This window comes from Pyxicephalus adspersus, chromosome 5, assembly GCF_032062135.1.
Source record: "Pyxicephalus adspersus chromosome 5, UCB_Pads_2.0, whole genome shotgun sequence".
NCBI lineage: Eukaryota > Metazoa > Chordata > Amphibia > Anura > Pyxicephalidae > Pyxicephalus > Pyxicephalus adspersus.
Window position 1 is genome coordinate 33,228,982 of NC_092862.1, and position 21,175 is coordinate 33,250,156.

The 21,175-nt window shown below is 36.7% G+C and overlaps 1 protein-coding gene across 1 annotated transcript in view; it reads right to left on the bottom strand.

Moving 5' to 3' along the window:
• C5H8orf34 (chromosome 5 C8orf34 homolog) overlaps positions 1–21,175 on the bottom strand; it is a 126,575-nt gene that overhangs the window by 40,452 nt on the left and 64,948 nt on the right. Inside the window, exons 8-10 of the mRNA XM_072411079.1 lie at positions 10,899–11,034; positions 7,390–7,475; positions 5,196–5,269 (exon numbers count right to left, since the gene is read on the bottom strand). Of these exons, the coding sequence (XP_072267180.1) occupies positions 5,196–5,269; positions 7,390–7,475; positions 10,899–11,034 (296 nt within the window). The remainder of the gene's footprint in view (positions 1–5,195; positions 5,270–7,389; positions 7,476–10,898; positions 11,035–21,175) is intronic.

The window sequence follows — 21,175 nt, forward strand, 5'->3', positions numbered from 1 at the left end:
TTATATGGGACTGTTTTTACTTATCAAGATTTGATGAAATTGAGATCATTTTGGCAGGTACCTAAATCCCGAAAACTCTCATCTGTATAATTATTTAGCATTTGGTAAGTCTTTTAAGTATATGATATGCAATTATCAGAAATATATCTTCTTTAGATTAAATCCAACATTTTCCCTGCAAACCTTGCAATTCCCTGCAAATTCCAAGTAAGAAGAGCATTTTATTTAATTATTAAAGTAATATGAGAGGACAGCTTTACTAAGATACTATCTTCTGACAGTCATGTCAATTGTAAAGGTTCAATAATTTGAGTTACTGACCCGGAAATGGTATGCCAATATTTGTTTTTATTTCACTTTGATTTTATGTGATGCATGCTAATTCAGATTACCATTCAGATAACTAGCATTTTCAGAAACCAAGATTTTCCATAATAAACATATATATATATATATATATATATATATATATATAAATATATTAGGATATTAGGAGACAATTATCTGGCTGGCGATCCTGTGCTGTAGGCCACTGCAAGACAATGCGCCCCGTTTTTTCTCTTCATCTGTGTCACTTGCAGCAGATCAGGCAAACAGCGGTCAGTCCTCAGCTCTGCAGTCTGTGTCATCCGGTTTCCCTTTGGCTGTGAGCGGTCTCTCAAAATCTCCTGCTCTGAAACTCTGTGCACTTGACAGGAATTTAGAATTTTGCTGGTACTACTGCAGAGTAGTCCTGATCCCAGTCCTGCGCTGCCATTGGCTGCTGGGTCTTTATAGCCTTTCTGCTTCCAGTAACCTGTGCCTGTTATAGCATTAAGCTAGGCTGACCTGGTGTATGAATTAGTTTGATTTACTGTTGCAGACTTTGCTTGTTTCTTAGAATGTACGCAGCCTGGACAGGCCTTTTGCCTGCTAAACCCGACCCTGGCTTTGTGTTTCCCCTCGGATACCTCATCTGGTCAACTGATCACTCATGTATTGCCTTTGGTTTAGTATTCTGGATTTGCCTTTTTAGGAACCCCGTACTGCTTTATCTGTGAGCTCCCGGTCCTCTCCCAGCCCTTCCCCAGATCCCATGCTTGAGCACTAAGTCCTAGGGGTAACCGTGTCCTGGGAAACGAAGCCCGTCTCCCGAGACTGAGCGGGGACTTGCTATAGGTGAAGACTGGAGGTGTTAGATTGGGGTACTGGCATTTGGTGAGTACTGGTGCTGGACCAGGGACTTATATATATATATATATATATATACATACAAAGAAACTAATAGAGGAAAACAGAGCAAGACTAATCCAGCAGTAGAATGCCCCTTTAATTCCTGGCCCAGGAAAGCTAAATCCATAAATTCATGCTATATGGTGTTCACATTGATATTTAAATCATAATTGCTCTATCGTCATTCATTTAAGAACACCTCAGACATAAAACAATAATTTTATTACTTTCTCATAGCAAGCATGTATTCATTTTCATAAACAAAGTTGCGGTCACATTATTTACAGTAAACAATCAAGCCAAGAAAACAAAGAGAAGTCTCCTCTGTGTTCCAAATATTTAGATCTGTAATTGTCGGAAGGATGGGTTTCCCCTGAAGTCTGTAAGTGTTACAGTAGACCTATGATGATCATCTCATTAGCCACATGCAGGAACATTGGTTTATTTTACATTATATACACAAATCATAGGTTTGACTTGATAAATAATGTGTTACTTTCCAGAACAAGGAAATTACATCTTCCTTCTAATCCTAGCAAATCTCACTGTCATCCCTGCTTGAAATGACCTATTATTTAGGTGAAGTAGGCACTTTTCTAATCTTTTATTTTAAATCGATGGTGCATCTTTGTACCAAAGCATAAACAATCACACAAAGTACCAATATAGCATTACGAGGCATGAATGGTCCAGTGGATAAAGACATATTTCCATTATTTTAATGAGGACCTATTGTTATTACCACCCGAAGAACATACATATTTAAAAACCAACAACTCAATTTTAAAGATTCCCTCGCTATACTAAATTTCTTTCTGAAAAAAACAGAAATTCAATTTTCGTTTTTGCCTTTAAGCAAACCTGATATTTCGGATATTCCCATGCTGAAGCTGTGACACTTAAGTGGGCTCATATGTCACAGCCCATACATCTGCATTCCACAGATTAACATGTCACATTTCATTATGTCAGTTCACTGTGCTATATCTTAATCTACAGCCTGTAAAAGCAACACTGGATGAAATGTCAGCCCTTTGTCACATCAAAGTTTGTCTCTTGAGAGAAATTATAACAGTTCAGTCCGAGACTTTTCTATAACTGCCATGCAGTAGTATTTCTATATTGGCAGTAGATTAAACTGCAGAAGAAATTTGTAGACAAAATTACTGTAAACTTTTTGCAAAAAATAAATTATATTGCTGATTAGAAAAAAAGATCAAAATATGCAGTAAGATAGGAATAACTCTCAATTGTATAATATAACAGTCAAGTGTGGTCATAATTGGTTTTATATTGATATTTTCATGTATGCACCAAAGGAAAATTGTGCCTCTCCTATTTGTTTTCAATGGTCCTCTGCAGTAGAATAATTAAGGACAATTAAAATTGTCATTTTTTTGCTTTGCAGAACTAGTCTTGGGTTTATCACTCACCTGTTACAATATATTCATTGACTTCATATGCTTGCCCTATTTTTCTGCATTTGTCTGCTACAGCTAGGACTAGAAGCCGAAGTCAGCTCAAAATGAACATACAAGCTATAAGCCTGAAGGCACAGGAGTGCCTAGATAACCTTATTTACCAGTATATGCATGGATATTTTTCAGGCGCAATTACAGATAAAGAACACATTTTTCGGAGAGGCACAAACTTGGAGAAAACATACATAGTCAACAAACAAACTTTGATCCAGACCATACATGACCAGCAGCCGCTACAATTGCACATATAGCAAATATCTTTAGAATTTAAATTAAGGAAATTGAATAAAACACTCACCAACACTATACTGTTTAACATTTGGTTCCAATTCAAAATGGTCTGATATATCAAGCACCAAAAATGCATTTTGCATGCTTCTAATTGGCTAGATACGGAAGTAGACAATAATAATCTTTAACAAAACCATCAAGGTGGTGGATGTTCTACCTAGTTATGTTAGTTCTATTACAATGTTTAATTGCAGGAGGCACAGCGGAAGGAAAATGACGTGTTGAACGTCACAGAGTGCCATGAGAAAATCCCTAGAGATCTAATCACCGATTCCTATTCCAACATTAACCTGCTGAACTGTTCAACTGAGCACTTCTAAGTGGTTGTTCTCACAATCAGAGTCTTCTACACGCAGAGCTCCTGTCCAGTACATGACAAAACTCAACTGCCCCAGCAAACGCCAATTACAGTGTCGGCCACTATGGAGGACATCATTACCACATTAGACAAGGTCATTTGCTGTCAAATGGCATATGAGCTCCAATTTCATTTTCAGACATCAAAGGACATGAAATGTTTTAAGACAATTAACACCAATAACTGCAAGCAGATAATTGTACGTGTCACTTTTCTATAACAATCAGCCCTAAAATCATTCACATCTGTTATTTACAGCACCTGCATCTCACAAATTGGCATGTCTATTATTTTTAGCTTTTAAATCATATTGACACTTCAAGCATTACTTCATAGACAAAGTTCAACCAAGAACATCAGTTTCTGCCCCACTGGAACTGGAGGTATGCAAGAAACTTCTTGGAATTTTTAAGAAAAGCTGTGGGAAATCGAAAATGATTAAACTAAGAAAAAGGTATCGGGCAGCATTGAAATATATTTATGCTTTTGTGTTATGAAACTTCTCTATCACCCAGAGTCCTCCTGAAACATCACTACAAATGGTGACTTTCTCAAAGCAGATATTGGCATAAAAAGAGGAATTCCTTCCCCTTCCAATCATTAGTCAGTGTTCTCTCTTTAGCCCCATTTACCTGGGCGCCCCACCCGTTTTTTTTACCAGTAACCACTAGGCTGTTTTGGGGATGTTACTGAAAAGTTGGGTCACAATACAGGGGCTGCCACCCGCCTACAGCTTCCTCCAAACCAGCCAAAAAAAATTCTAGGGAGAACACTGCAATCTATATGTGACAAGTGGAGATGCAGAGTGGGGCTTTGGGAGGTGAAACGAATGAAGAGAAAAAGAAAGTTATGGGAAACGTGATCACAGTTATGCTGTCAGGTGATTTTTTTAAATATTTTTAGGTTTCTCATATGCCTGCCTTAAAGGATATCCATTCAAAACCATTCAAAAACTCTGAAGGGTAAAACACTTACAAGCCTTTTAGAGATTTTGTCAATTCTAATAAAATGTTTATGAATTCTCTAACAGAATAGAAGTCACCACAACAACTGCATGAAAAAAAATAAAGGTTGCATATGCATATTTAGCTGATGTACTAATTTTGGTATGGTAAAAGAGTAAGGTCTTTATCCAAATTAGGTAAAGACAACAGCAGGGCTTAGTACCTCTTAAGATATTTCAACATCAACTAACCATAATATTGTGGAAGTGGGGAAAGAAACATGAAATTGACTTTTACCAAGCAGTGTATAGAAACACTTTGCTTGCACTTTCCATACTCCTGAATGTCAATAAAAAAAGGCATTTTAGCTGTCAGAGTCAAGATAAGGATGTAAGAACTAAACTCCATCAACATTGTAAATGATCCAAGAAAAGGATTGATCGCATATGAAAAGTCTGCATATCAAGTTAGCAACTAAACACGTCAATAAACCATAGGCACTTTGAATTCAGGTGCTAAATAAAACCTTTGGCTACAGCCTCCCAAAATATAGAAAACTCTCAAGGCAGAACTTAAGGGATTCAGTAAACCTGGAAAAGATCTGGTCCAGGACTGAAAACATTTGCCAAATAATAGCAAAAGATTTTTAGGATTCTTTAAGATTTTTTTACCATTCCAGGTTTGTTGGATCACCCAAGTTTTCCCATGATAGTCTATCTTCTCCAGTCATGGAGAGATTTAATAAATCAGAGCTATTATGGCTAGACAACATATTTTAAACTCACAATCACATTTGTACATGACATAATGTCACGTATACACTATTCATTTATTTCTTGCACATTGCTGGGCCATCCCAAGACATTTTCCTGATAATTAATGAATCTCAGAGTAATTTCATCTACTTACAGGTCCTGTCACTTGAGAGGCGCTCTCAAATTCTTCATCATCCTCCATTAAGGTTTCTGCTCCAGGCAATGATTCTGTTCCAAGCAGACAACAAAAAAAATCAGGTTCATAAAATTACTTTAGAATAATTAATCTCCTGAAATATGTAACCCCCTTGTTACTTGCCAAATGTATACGAACAGGTTTAAGAGGGGGTTTCGCGTTACACAGGTAATATGTTTTTTTATCCTGTCTGCCACTGAACCTATTTTGATGAGTGACGTCTTCATGTACTGAAGCAGTGTATCTTATTTAATCAGGATGAAAACAAGCAGGCTGATACACCATGCCAAGAATTACCACAGGTTAAGCCTGAACGTTGTTGGAATATAATTGATGCCTGGAGGATATGTAAGTTAGCTAAAGTGCAGAATGCAGTCTAAATGACAGTCTTCTGTCATCCGTCGTCTTCCATATTTGTAAAACCCCCAGATTTTCCAAGTAACAAACATAAGTGTTCCAATAACTACATTGTAAAGATGCGACGTACTAAACAGGACATGTTTAGATTTGCTAAAGATCATTAAAAATGTTGCAGAAGGTGATTATGGACTTCAGGTGACAATTTTAGTTACAGTTATAGACTGATAGTATGGCTGTTGTTACAGCATATAAAGAACATTTTTTGAGCAAATGCAACTGGGTCTTGGTTAAAGAAATGACAAAGTATCACCACCGCTATCATGATCGGTTTACATAATATATTACAGGAAGTCTGTTAGGTTACCTTGATCCGTTTGATTGTTTTGTGGTAGAAATCTGTCTGAACGTGGTTAAAGCACTTAGTCTCACTGTCATTATCTTTTAGTAGTAAAACATTAGAGAATATGTAGTTATGTTTTCTGTGGAAGGCACTAGGGAGCAGTCATTAATCAGCCTTGTGGAAACACTATGTTCCATTTGTAATCTGTGAGTTTAGGCTAAAGCTATGTACAGACACAAGATGATTGTCACCCAAGACAAATGACCGTGGTTATCTCGGGCAAAAGTCTAGCACAGTGTTTCTCAACCAGGATTCTTCCAGAGGTTGCTAGGGGTTCCATGAGCAATTTGTGCCTTGCAGGTCATTTTAAGTGATACCAATGATCATTATGGATATCTGTAATGTTTACATTCTTCCCACTGGCCAGTAATGAAAAAGGAATTATTTCTACTATATTGTAGATGTATACATCTGTAGATGTATCAGTTGTAGCAGGGGTTCCCTGGAGACCTGAAATTTAATTCAAGGGTTCCTCTGATGGTATTTAGCAATTTACTGCAGCAGATCACTATAAAACCAAGATAAGATGACCACTGTCTCTTTGTATGGAAAAGACCCCTTTCCATAGACCTTCACAGTGCTGGGTGTACAGTGCTTATTTTTGTTCTACTCCCACTGGAATTGATCACGAAAGATTGTTTCTGGAAATTTATATAAAGTAAAGTAAATCTGGTATTCATGGAACATTCTCTACTGAAGAATTATCACTGTAATCAAAAACACATAGACCTGGATTCTCCTCTATCAGAGAATGATTGGTGAATGTCAGATTCCCTAAATGGATCTCTCAGGGGTATTTTTGGGGCAAGGAGTACAAACCATATACCACTAATATACTATATGGCACCTACATTATAAAGGACAATTAAAAAATGTAGGTCAGAGTGAGGTGTCTGTGGGGTCCCACAGATATCACTCTGCATATAGTTGCATAGGGAATTTCATAATTGGAGAACAGGGAAATCCTATGACAGGTCATGTGACCAAGCTCTTCTCCAAATATTTTGTCTTATTAACTTATCGAAATGAATGGCACTTCACTTGGAATGTGATATACATGTATAAGACACACAGCTTTATTGGTTTATTAATGTGCTCTTTTTTTATACTTGAAAACATTGGTATGGCAATGATAAGGTCATATTGTAGCTGCTTTGTAATTAGAACAGACAACTTCAATGGAGAATATTCATGATAAATTCACGTGTTGCTTTCTACTGAAACCCTGCTGGATAGGTAGCCTTTGACTGGATGCCTTTCTCTCCAGCAATGTACATTGGACTGTACTTAAATCAATTTTCAGATATAGACACACATAGACACAAATGCAAAATATGCAAAATTTATGAGATCATCATTCCATTTAAAAATATTCAAGCAGACTGTACTCACCTCCTGCATTAGCTGCCGCTTTATCTGAAGAGGGGCAATCCTTGGCTGCCTCCTCCACACCCTGAGCCAGATTATCACCTTGCAATCTGAAACACAAGAAAGGCAAAATTCTATAGCTAATACTTTTACACTTAACTTATATTTATTTTTGCTTGATCACCCAAGTCCTCCCATGGAGTCAAAAATTACTACGCAGGTTATTGCTCCTAAAGTAGAACTAAACCTATTTTTTTAAGAAATGGGAGCATTGGCCAAACAAAATGTTTGAACATACTGAACATGAAAGAGGACCAAGGAAGAGTTGCAGGCACAAGAAGAGGTGGGTTTACCTAAATGATTACAAACAGGCAGGTGCATTTTTATTTTGTATTGCAGAATAAAGAACCTGTCTGCTTGCAATGTTTTTCACATTTAGGTTGGGTTTCCACTTTAAATGCACCTAAGCTTTGTCTTTCGTTAAAGTAAATAGAAAGGCTGCGCTCCCTAAACTGTCCAATGTTTTTGAAAACAATGATATATCGAGTCCTAATAGAAAAGTGTAATGTACTATATTTGCAAAGTATTTTTTCTTTCTTTTCCCAGGGTTGATGTTTGTGTAATCAGTGTTGTCAGAGCTTACAAGTAATGACACATGTGTGCCTAAGAAACTACCCAAAGTAAAATGCACTAATGGGGACAATAGTCTTTTGGGAACCAACAATGCTGGGGGGAAAATAAATTTCTGTAGCTGATTAATAAGCGTTGTCAGCATAGAACTGGAAGTCTGAAAAGGCAGGAAGAAGAGGTCATTTGTTTGTTATCATTGCATAGGAAAATTATAAGCAGATTTGAGGGTGACATAGTATTAGACAAAAGTTTTAAAAGGCTCATTTTCATCAAATATCCTTCACCATTTGGTTACCAGAAGCAAAAGAAGTTATATTTTTTCTATTACATGGGACTTTTAATTGCAAAGTTTAATTTAAAATATTCTAAAACACAATAATAAATACTTAAATATAAAGAATGTACTACAACACAGCTGCCTAATATTTTATTATTAATACTTTCTATAACAAATTTCAGAGCGGTGTTAAATTACCCCGCAGCAAAACTGTAGTATTTTTTTGTCCAGTGCACACAGCATATTAGCGAGGCCATTCATGGGTTAGTCAGTCAACCCCATAACCCAATGAAGGAACATAAGCCAGTACAAGCTGAAGCTTCCTATGATTATAAGTTTATCAGAAAAGCCAATCAATATTAACCTATTGCTGATATAACATTGGTAGAGATTGGTAGAGACTGGCATTGATACGGTCTGCTAATGGAGCGTTAAAACTGAAAAAATACAACATATCAGCTTTTCTGGGAAATAGTATTCTGTGGAACATTCACTTGTAATAATACTTTTTTAAGAATTAAAAAAGCAATGAAGTAAGGCCCATAGGAGTGCAGGAAAACAAATTAGTTTTCTATATGTTGGGTTACAACTTACAGAACCAAAAATTCTAAAATAAAGATTGCAAAAGGTGAAAAAAGGTTCTTATAATTGGTACAAATGTATATTACATGACTGATGTCCAGTTCAGCCCCCAATCTTTCCCTATGGGGCTGCCAAGGGTATCATTTCCTCCGAAGCCGTGGTTCACTGACATGAGGAAGTAAGTGGTGACCACACCACAACCTCACTGCCAGTCTGAACATTATTTTGGGGGGCTGATGTATTCTCTTAGTGTCAGGCAACAATCGCCTAGTGTGTGTACATAGCTTTTGTCTTACTGAGAACGGAAAACATGGCAGCAGAAGATACATGGATAAATGTCAAACCCTGTACAATTGTAATACTCCAGGCAACTTTATTTACTCTCCAAACTCAGCAATACAGCATATTCATCTCCTACAGTAACTCATGTTTCCAATGCATTTTAGTGCATGTGTGTATCTAAAGATGATAGCATGCTGTCTACCATTAACAAAACACATTTATCTCTGTAACCCCTCTTGGTAAATTCAGTAGCAAAGAATATGTTTGAAAACTGCAGGTTTGTACATAACAATGCCTGGGGTGAAGTGTCAGATAATGTGTACAGCATGTAGACATGCCCGAGATATAGTAGAATGGGGCTCAGTATTGCATGTCACCTGATATACAAGGAGTCAATAGACATACTTACTCTGTAACTGTAACACACACAAAAAATGATGAGCACTTTAATGGACTGACTGCCCCCTGAGAATAGCATGTCTCTCCACCCACCCAACCCTAGAAATCCCCTATCATTAAACTAAACTCTAAATGCTTGAAAAGTATAGCTGTAGGCAAAATTACATTACTGGTAAGCCCATTTAGAGGACTAATCAATCAGTGCTCCATATTGTTGTGTTTCAACAATACAATACTTAAATTGTCATCTTCTATGGCATGAAATAGTACAAACATTGTACTATCATTTGTTCTTAAGCATCTACCCCAGGTATCCTCAAGTTTAGTCCTCAATGATCCACATACATTTTTAGAATTTCTCTAATAGACAGCAGCTAGGGAATGGTTACAAAGAGCCCAAAAGTAAAAAGTAACAAAATCTACCCTGGATTGGATTTGAGGTCACCCGATCTAACCACGTGTGCACTACTGGCCATTTGTGCCACCAAACAGATTTGATCCTTACCCTCAGAGGAGAAGGAAAGTGTAAAAGGTTGGAGAAAAACTTCCCGAAAGGAGTTTATCTAACTATTCTTAGACATGTTTTTCATAGACAAGATGTGAATAATCTGTCACTCATATCTCCTCTATGGATGCTGTGAACCAAACCTCAATACAAACTGCTTCTGCTCTTTGCTTTCCTTAGAAAACAAGCAAGACTGGGAATCCTTTCTTGGGTTTCTTGTGTATTAAACAAAATTGATTGGAAAATGCTTCTAAATTAAAATATAGGGTCATGCTGTCTCAAATGTATGTCTGTAATTATGACTTCTATCAATCTCTTATAATTCTTTTAGAACATCAGAAAAAGACTTCTGTGCCTGAACTTCCGGGTCAGCTTCAAAGTCACTGAAGCATGCAGATCACCACTGTCCAACGATAACCTCTGCATCAATGTTGGGTGGACTGACTTGTGGTGTTTACTGTTTATTCCAGTGGTTGCCAAACTTTTAGGTCCCACAGTCCACCATAATTACCGGCTTCGGATCGCACATGCGTGGGGAGCCGGGTGTCACTTAAAGGGGGAAAAATCTCCCCCATAGTGACGTCATGATGCCATAACCCCGCCCACTCTCCCATCGCAGATCTGAGCCTGCGATGGGAGAGTGGACAGGTTGTATCCAGACACAGCCCGCCCACTTTCCCGAGCCTGGGATTTGTACAGGGGACACGGTCCGCTGGTTTATTTTGCAGCCTCCATACCAAAAAAGAGCTTAAACAGAAGGCAAATTATGATAACATGAATATAACATACCATTGTGAAAATATTCAGGTTACATGACTGTGCAATATTCTGTGTTATCCCAATCTCTGACATCTTTACCTTGCACATCTAGAGCAGATATTGAGTGTGACTTTCGCTTGAGGTTCAGTGGTGTAAGTGCTACGTCCTTGGCTAAATTTACTTCCAGATGGCAAAACACTGGTAACACCTTCCATTCGAAGATCATCAAGGTCTTCTACAATACAAACAACCAACAATTCATTATAACAGTTTTTTTTTTCTATTTCAATATTTTTATTAATAATAATAAAAAAAATTACACTAATCTCATAAAAAATAGGGAGAAAAAACTGTTTATTACAAACACCTTCTACTGATTTATACTAGCTAAACATACATATATATATATATATATATATAAATTCTTAAGCTAAATTCATACAGAATTTTCTCCGTTTATATTTTTAACATGGATGGGCCTTAATTTATAAACTATTATCTTTTGAACTTATTATTTTAAAATCTTAAAAGCATGATCTATTTAAAAATACATGGAAATACATGTGCATTTTCAGTAGAGTGCATTTGTCAGAAAAGAACAGTACAACCCTTTTAAATATATTTTGGTAAACTTTGAAGAGGTGATGTTAATCCTGTGTCTTAATCTCAGAGCTTTCTATTTACGTTCCCATGGAAATTCTAGGAATATAGGCTGTGGGACAGTTCAGTTACTGATGTTCTGTAATGCTGAAAAAAGATGGAACAAGCACCAGAAAGACACCTAGGGGAAGAAACTAATGCCATAACCAGGTGATAAATCTCACATCACTTTTTTTTTCTAAAGCTTTCTGTCTGTAGTGTTTTCCCAGGATTACAGTATTACATCTAACTTTCCCACATTTTAACAAACCAGTGCTCCATTGGAACCTGAAAACAGGACACAGGCTGATTAAACAGCACACGTCTCCAAATCAATACAAGAACCACCTTCTCCAGCCCTTCAGTTATATACAATGCTTTCAGCTAAATAACTAACTTTAAGAATAAATCTTTTTACCAATTTTTTGGTGGAGTCCAGGCTGATTATATTTGTAAGAAAAATATTAAAAAGAAACCTGATTTCAATACACAAAGGCTACATTAAGTAATTTACACCACCAAGCCTGTATAAAAAGGAGAAAAGAAAAACTAACTAAAGCACAAACATACACCCGCAGGAAAATTCTATTAGGTATTTAGCTGCAGCCACAGTTTTCATTGTGTATCACCATAAATGAATGTGGACAGCTCTTGATCGATTGCTTAATAATTTGCTGAGGGTCCCAATGCACAATCCTATGAAAAGTCATGGTGGAATTGTTTAGAACTGTTTGGAGAACGTGAGGATGTATAGAAATCACTGGGATAGAAGAAGCTTTAACTTTTACATTATGCTGTGGAAACTGAAATATTTAAAGTAGAATTTTACTTTGAAGTTACAAAGAGGAAAGTCATTTTCAGATCCTCTTTTCACATATATAAGCTATCCCCTGGACAAGTGCCCTCTGCAGCTATATATGAATGTCTCCCCACCACATCACCTTGGTAACCTATCACCATGCTTCGTGAGTGCCCTCTTCTCAACACTACTGAACAAGGAATCTTTTGGCAATACCAGTTTCCCATGCTTTTCTATCAATTGAAATGACCTGGCTTTTTGACAGACACTGTTTAGTTATGAATAGGCTTGAGACGTCTTTAAGACCTGACAATCCCATTACCTTCCTTTTACACTAAAAGCAAAAAAAAAACAGACATATTTTTCTCTGTATTCTTTTTTTTTACTTCCTTTTCTTTCACAGGCTTTAATTTTTGAGCAGAATAATTTTAAAAGTACAGCTCAGTTTGAGCTGTTTCTGGGCTCTCTGGAGGACCTTAATGCACCTTTTAAACTCTTGATTAGCCAGAAGGTTGGGTTGCACATAGTAAGGATGCAAATTGCAGTGCTGAGATCTTTCTGTATGGCAGAGATGCTGACAGCTAGAGAAAAGATAATCCAAGTTTGAGACATTCTAAGGACAAAGTACAGTTTCTACTTGGCTGGCACATTGGAGTTTGTAAAGGATCTTGGTTTCCAAAATTAACATATAAAACAATTAGGATACATACTAAAACAATGTATATTACTGATAAATGACAGAATGCACTGACACAAAAGGATTCTACACACAGTGATCACAGGACAAAAAAAAACAAAGACATCTCACTGAGAAGACAAGAACTATGAACAGAATTTGTATATATGATTTCAAATATTTGTGATCTATTTATGATTCCCAATTTATCTTGGATTCCCAGCAGTGTCTTCATACATATTACAGTGCTTTGCCACTATGGCTACGAAAAGTTTACAATGTAAACTTTAGTAAAAATGTTCTAAATATTAGTATGAGTACAGACAATGGATCATAAAAATGAGAAGTTGAGAATTTGTCAAGCAATTCCTAATACCAATGGTATCTGAGCTATCCTTTTTTTTTTTGGAAAAAGGTAGGGTTAAAAAAGGAATATATGATATGGTATTACCCTAGCAGATCTGGTATACCAGCTTGTATGCCCATATTTAGTCTGGGCAACAGGTGTGTGGGCACACACCTGCGATTTTTTAGGAAGGTGGTACAGAAACTGGTAGGGGGGTTGTATGCAACACACTTGCCTCCTACCATGATTCCAAAACAGTTCCCCAGTTATGGTGTTAAAGAGTAGCAAAGTTGTATGCAGGGTTTAGAATTACCAACACTGTTGTCATACTACAAGAATACAACCCTGGGATGGCGGTGCAGTCATGCCGCTTTTAACCCCAGAAAGATATTGTAGATGTTGTTCCAAGTACTCCAGGCAGGACATGATAAGGGGTGCCATTAGCCCTCCTACTCAACCTATAGCATTAGGAGGGATGTAAGTGGTGCTGGGAGCTGACGTTCTAGGTGGATGAAAACATAGTTGAAGTTTATGGCACTTGCATAAAAGACTAGATAGAAAGTTATCTGTGACTGTTAATAAACTTGCTAAAAAGAATCATTAAATAGTTATTTTCATATACTTTTCTGTTAATGTTTTAATATTTGCTTTCCATCCACCTTAACTATGGACTCCGGGCAGGTGTTGGTGCCAAGGCCGGTGTTAAGCCCAGGAACTGAATAAATAACTTTTAAAATAGTGCTTTGTGGCACAAAATAACCATAATGTGGAATATTCTTGGCAACATTAGTGATTTCCTGTGGTGTCCAGATGTCCATTGGGAGCAAGGCAGACTGATCCAGTTCTTGCCTTGTGCTGGTAATGGCATGAATAGCTTACTATCATTACTGATATGTGCAGAGTTATGTTATGGGGCTAGATCAAAAAAAAAAAAAAAGTAAATAAACTGAATCATATCCCACTAATTAATACCCACATTAATACCTAGTTCTCCCAAAATATGTTCAGAAGTTTTGCATCACATTTGTGCCTATTATTTAAACATCAAACACACAAAGATTTGTATATCATTGAAAGAGAAAACAGACTTAAATGTTATATAAAAAAAACTCTTGTATCTTATATCCTATATCCCTTAGCCACCTTTTCATGCTGCTTTCAATTACCCTACTGTTAGCATCTCTGGGGAGGTCAGCATTTAGAAAAGCCTATTCATTTGTACTAACTGAGCAATGTACAGGTTTGCATAAAATAAATAAGCATATGGTAAGCCAAACAAACTCATATCAATGGTTAAACAAAGAGATATTCTGCTTTATAAGCTGTATAGAGTTCAGTGGTCAGTACTAAGTATCATACAATATAGTATATATGGTGTAGCAGTCAGGACCATGTATTGTAGAAAATAGAATATGGACAGCAGCAGTCAGCATTAGGTATTAAAGAACATAGTATGTTCGGTGTGACAGTCATATAGAATGGTAAAGCATAGTGGTCAGGTTTATATTATACTATTGTATAATTATGTATTTCTATTGATGGTTTATAGTTTGTGTACTTACCATGATCTATTGAATTGTAGAGTCTCGTCCCCTAAAAGTAGCCCATTGGGGAGAAACGCGTCGGGGGAGACCGACAGTACTAATTATTCTGACCTTTAAATCTAGTGTTGGATGAACATCCTTTCTTAAAACACACATTGTGTTTGCATGACTCGTGTGTACTGTTATGTTTGTAGGATTATTTTATATGACTTAAATAAAGGATTTTATCTAGTTTTAATCAAGTTTACCATAAAGAGATGCCAATTTTTCTACCTTTCCCTTGTCTATTTACAATTTAAAGGATCGGCACAGTTACTTCAGTAACTTATATTTATATTACTTAGGGTACTGGCCTTTCATCAATTATACTATTGTATAATTTAGCATTAACAGAGTAGCAGCCAGGACTATGAACTATATGAAATGTAACAGTCATTAAGAACAATACATTATAGCGGTCAGGACTATGTATCCTACAAAACAGCAATAACAGTATCCATTTAAGAACTATGCATTATAAAGTACAGCATATACAGTGCGGCTATCATGAATATGCATTGTACATTATAACATATACAGTGCAGAGATATGACTTACAACATAGCATATACAGTGTAGAAGTTAGGACTATGTACCATATAAAACAGCATATATGATATAGCTTTCAGAACTATGTATCATAGTATAGTATCAAAGTATAGCACATACAGTGAAGCTCCCATGACTATGTATTGTACAATATAAAAATATACAGAGCAAAGGTCATAACTATGTAACATAAAACATAGCATATACAGTGTAGCAGCCAGCACTATGTATCATACAATATAACAAAGTTACTTCTTTCCAATAAAACCTCAAAAACTCTTTTAAAATGCATTTTAATCTCTCTTAAAAAATGTTTATTATTAATTATTATTATTATTAGAAACAAAAACAAAAAATAGAAAGAGCTATGTTTCCTTATGAATGCAGTGGCTGTACAATTTGCAGAGAATCTGCCCCCAGGAAGACAGCAGAATGTTACTACCCTAATTTGCTTTAAGACTGAAAAAGCTTGATACGCTTCACATGTCCATGGCGTGAAGCTCCATTTATAGAGGGTGATCCAATATAATTTTGCATCTAAATCCAATTAATGGCTTGTGATAGTGCTGGGCTTCTATTCACTGATGCACAATAGAGGTCGATCAATGACATGCGCTCTGCTTTATATTCTATGGATCAGAGGCAAAATAGGGGCAATTCATTGCGTTTCTTAATCTATTTTCTGTCTACTCAACCACACATTTTAAAATGTGTGGAGGCACCCTGACACTATTGGATTATTGAACCATCCTAATTTCTTTTTATCTTATGCAGACCACACACATGCATTTCAAGCACATTTCAAATGCAACTTCAAGTATTTCCATAATGCTTCTAAAGATAACAAGATAGAAAAAAGCTACCTTTTTAAAATGGTCATTATTCATAGTGCTAAAATACAATCTGTATCCTTAGGATCACTTACACAGAATTTAACTTACTTGTCACTTCTAAATAATTTGGGAAAACTCAAAATCCTACTCTCATAGTGGCAAAGCACCAGTGCCCCCTGCTGGACAGCACTGGGTATACAATAATGTATTGAAAACTACATAGAACAAAGAATGGTAAGAAAATCTAAACACTGTATCAAATACTAACATTTAAGTTTGTTTATATATAAATTAAGTAATTAACAATGAAATCCATTTTTCTATGGTCTATGCATAATTGACAAATTCTATAATTGAGGACAACTTTAGGACAAATGTAATGTTTAGATTATTATTACACATTATTTATTTAGCACCATCATATTACGCAGCACAGTACATAGTCATTGTACAAGTCCATAGTCATGTCACTAGCTGTCCTTCAAAGGAGCTCACAATCTAATGTCCCTACCATAGCCATATGTATATAATAAAGTCTATGGTCAATTTTGGGAGGAGCCAATTAACCTAAGCATGTTTTTTTGGGATGTGGAAGGAAACCAGTATACCCAGGGGAAACACACGCAAACACGAGGAGAACCTGCAAACTCCATGCAGATAGTGTCCTGGCTGGGATTCTAACCTGGGACCCAGTGCTGCAAAGGCCAGAGTGCTGATCTCATAATATATATAGTTGTTAATATTTTAACTATAGGTAGCTACAGGTTGCTGAAAACAAGTTGCCTACCAGTAAAATGACCCATTGGGTATACTGGATATACCAAAACCTTGTACAGCTTATAGGAAATAGACAGATAATGAATACTGACTATATCATCTTTATTATCCCAATCTGCTGCATCAATATAAGCTGTACCATGTTATAGATATTAGGCCATGGAAGTGTTAAAGAACATGGATGGCACAAGGCTTTAAAAATTCAGCCACATAAGTAATATTCATTAAGCAGGACTAACCCCTAATAACATGCATTACAGGAAGATCAGTAACTAGATCTAGAAAATGGGAGCACCAACATTTTTTCACTGGAATTGGTCAGCGCAACCACCCCACGACAACAAAAGCTTGGAAGAACATAAACTAATGCTGGTTTAGAGAGTAAGGATGCCACAGTCTACAAAGGGACCAAGCAGGGCTGATGTCAGGGGGGACGGGGACTAGTACGGGGTCTCTGTACCAGGCCTTGATCAAAAGTGATTGACTTTTGCAATACCGGAACTTTTGGCCCTGGGCCTAGGAACCTTAGTTTCCAGATGAAGGCCAGAGTACTTTCTGTTTGAAGGTTATGGGTTTGTGGACTGTATCTCACATTACCCTTATATTTTGGGTGCAGAGGTTGCATAACCAATGAACAAAGACCCTATTAAGATTTACAATAACAAATATTGGCCCTTTAACTAATTACACCAATGTAATAGAGCCACCTCCCACTGAAAAGCAGTGATTGGAGCCACTTCACTGACCACCAATGTAATAGAACCCTTTTGTCTCTATACGTATGTTATTTGTTATTATGCTATATTGTATCGAAAACAATAAACCAATAAAGCCCCAATGTAATGTGGAAATTAATAATGACTTCCAACAGTGTAATTTTTATGGTCTACCAATGTCACCAATGTAATAGGGCATTTATATTGATAACTAATGTAACAGATGCATTTATACCGACCACCAATCCAAAGGTGGCATACACTTGTAATAGGGACACATACAATTACTACTGAAACAATTGTAAAAATAGTCAAATACTATCATGTAACAAGTTATTTTACAATGACCACCAATGTAATGGGGCAGAAGGGCTATAAATGTACTTACTGTTAAGTGTGAGCTAGAAATGGTAAGGTTCTGATGTCACCTATCTTTTTTTTTCTCGTGTCACCTCTATCCCATCTCTTGGATGTTGTCCCTCTCTATCTCTCTTTGGTGTCACTTATTAATGTAGGCATTAATTCCAACTACCTACTTGGTTTGCTTCCATACCTGTCTACCAGCTATTTTCAAGTTTCTTTCACCAGTAATGGTAACTCCTCCTTACCCACTCTCCTCCCTGTTGGTGTTCCCCAAGGGTCAGTCTTTGGACCGGTTCTCTTTTCTCTGTACACCCCTCTCAGTGGTCTCATATCCTCCTTTGGCTTACAGTACCATCTGTCTATCCACCCCTGACCTGTCTCCCTCAGTCCTGGATAAGGTCTCATTCTGCCTGTCAGCCATCTCATCATGGATGTCTGACATATTTCTGAAACTCAACCTGGATAAAACAGAACTCATCATCATCCCCCTTAAATTCCCACTCTCCCCCTGACATATTCCTAACTGTTAACGACACTGTTAGCTTTAATTTGTAACGGTTAACTTTAATGTAGCTGCAACCCCGCAATGTCTTATGTCACACTACCCTGACAGAAAGTTCTTTTTAACTGTCCTGTTTATAATAAGATTTACTACCAGAACACTGGAGGAAATTCAATGGAGACAACGGGCCTGATTTATTAAAGCTCTGCAAGGATGGAGAGGATACACTTTCATTGGTGAACTTGGGTGATCCAGCAGACCTGGAATGGTTTCCTAAAGTCATTTGCTATTTTTTGCAAACGTTTTCAATCCTGGACCAGATCCATTCCATTCCACATTAATTTTTTGGATCACCCAGGCACTAATGAAAGTGTATCATCTCCAGTCTTGGAGAGCTTTAATAAATCAGGCTCTATTTAAAATAAAAAAGGGGGACCAGATCCTTTAATACAGAAAGAACAGGTGATGTCACTTCTGCAATCAAAGAAACGTACTTTCTTAAATGCATTTTTTAATTACATTCACCTGTCTATTGCTCTATTGCAGGTTCAGCCAACTTCACTCGGTCTTCCTCCAGGTTCCGGATCTTCCAGATCCAGGGCAGGTCAGAATGACATAACTTCCATGAATGCATGCAGGAGCTTGTGCAGTCCCCCGGGGCTGTCAGGATACCCAGCATATTATGGCACCATACACTGATCTTTGAATAGGCAAGTAAGCATATAATATTGAAGGAGGGATATTCCTGATCCCTTCTGCAATAAAAACCCTGCCTGCTTGCAGTTTTTAATTGTGTTCTGCTTTCAGATACCAATATTGATTTGAAAAGCGTATTTAACTAATACATTTATTAAAATTGTAATGAACTAGAAATGCTGGAATCATTTGTATTTTCTTGTTTAGCATGCATCTGCCAAGCAGTGTTTTTTCCATTAGGGGGCCCTGGCAGCCATTCAGGATGATAGCAGCTTCATTAGCACCATAACCAGAGCCAAGCAAGGGTCTGGAGAAGAGGATGATGACAAGGAGGGACTGACTGCCTAACTCTAGTAATCATAATGCACATTAGGTCAATGATAGCAGCAATTTCCATATAGATTTACACATTATTTTGGAGCATACAGTCATGTTGAAAAGTAAGTACACCCTATGGAAACAGTTGAGGTTTTTAACATATAACTTTTTTATTGGAGCATTTGTTCTAAATGATACGTCTGCTCATCCCCCATGTGGGCTTTTATGTTAGAATGTAACAACAAGCTGAATAGCTCTGATTGATGAGTACCATGCACTTTATGGAACAGTCAGGAATGTAATCTGCCATTATCTTATCACCTGCTGGATGTCATAGGTAGCCAGGCATTAAATCTTGTGTATATCATCTGTAAAAATGAGTGTGTCTCCAACTGTGCATTATTAATGTATTAATTATTCAGACCACATTGTTTAAGCCGGTACCTGTAATTTGTTTGCAAGGGGACCACCAAATACAGACAATAAGATTGTTAGTGGGCTGATGGAAAGAAGCCCAGAATGGATGATGAAAGAGGATATTAGGAAGTGAGAATAAGTAATTTGAAGCATAAGGCGTCTTATAGATCAGAATGGAATAGAATTTTGTAATTTACCAAGTCAAGGTCCAGAAAGGACTGTATCACTGCAAGAAGAATTGGGCTAGCAGAGAGTCTGGGAACTTGGTCATTACAAAAATACACAGACACACCGTGACTTACTCATAATCAACACTAAATACTATTACATTTTAGAGATTGGACCTTTACTACTTACAATATAGTAAGATGGTCCTGCTTATGGTAATGGAAATGATAGGAAAAAAAATAGACCTGAAGTATAAACTTTCAGTAAAAAAGTAAATAAATACAATTACTTCTGAGTAAAATTATACTTCTAAACATAAATTAATAAGTGCTTTACCTTCCAACCTATAGAAAGTATTGTTATTTTTTTTCCAGGTCTGATGTTTGCTGAAAGATCCATGCTAGAGCACATGCTTGGCAAATTGCAATATATGACTAGTCCAGATGAGGGCAGTATTGTCACACTTTTGTCCTATGTCTGCTAACCATTCACAAAGCTCCATTATTTAATATTATTTAGGAGGGTTTAGTCTTTAAATCAAAATTCAGAGACTAATTAAAAATCTGAACAAATTGCAGAAATAAAGTATTGCTATTAAATGATAGCAATCATAAGAAGAAATGATTTAAAGAGTGTAAATAAGCAACAAGAAGATTAAAACTTGTTTCCTTTTTTCAGAGCTTACTGCATTACAGAATATAATACCACCGTAGGCAAGTACAATGAAGGGAAACATTCTACTTATTATTAATTTTATGGGAAGACTCAAAAATAAGTCTCATATCACCTCTGATTTCGCTGCAAGACAGAATATCATCCCCAGATCCTCCATTGTCACAGCTGGTTGATGGTATTAGAAATCTGATTTAAGAAATGTTAATACCTAGGGAGGTGCATAGATCTGCTGCACTACTTGTTCCATTCATTGCTAACCCTGATTTCCTACTATTTCCAGGGTTGCAGAGATCTTCTCCATTCTCGATCATTAGATAAA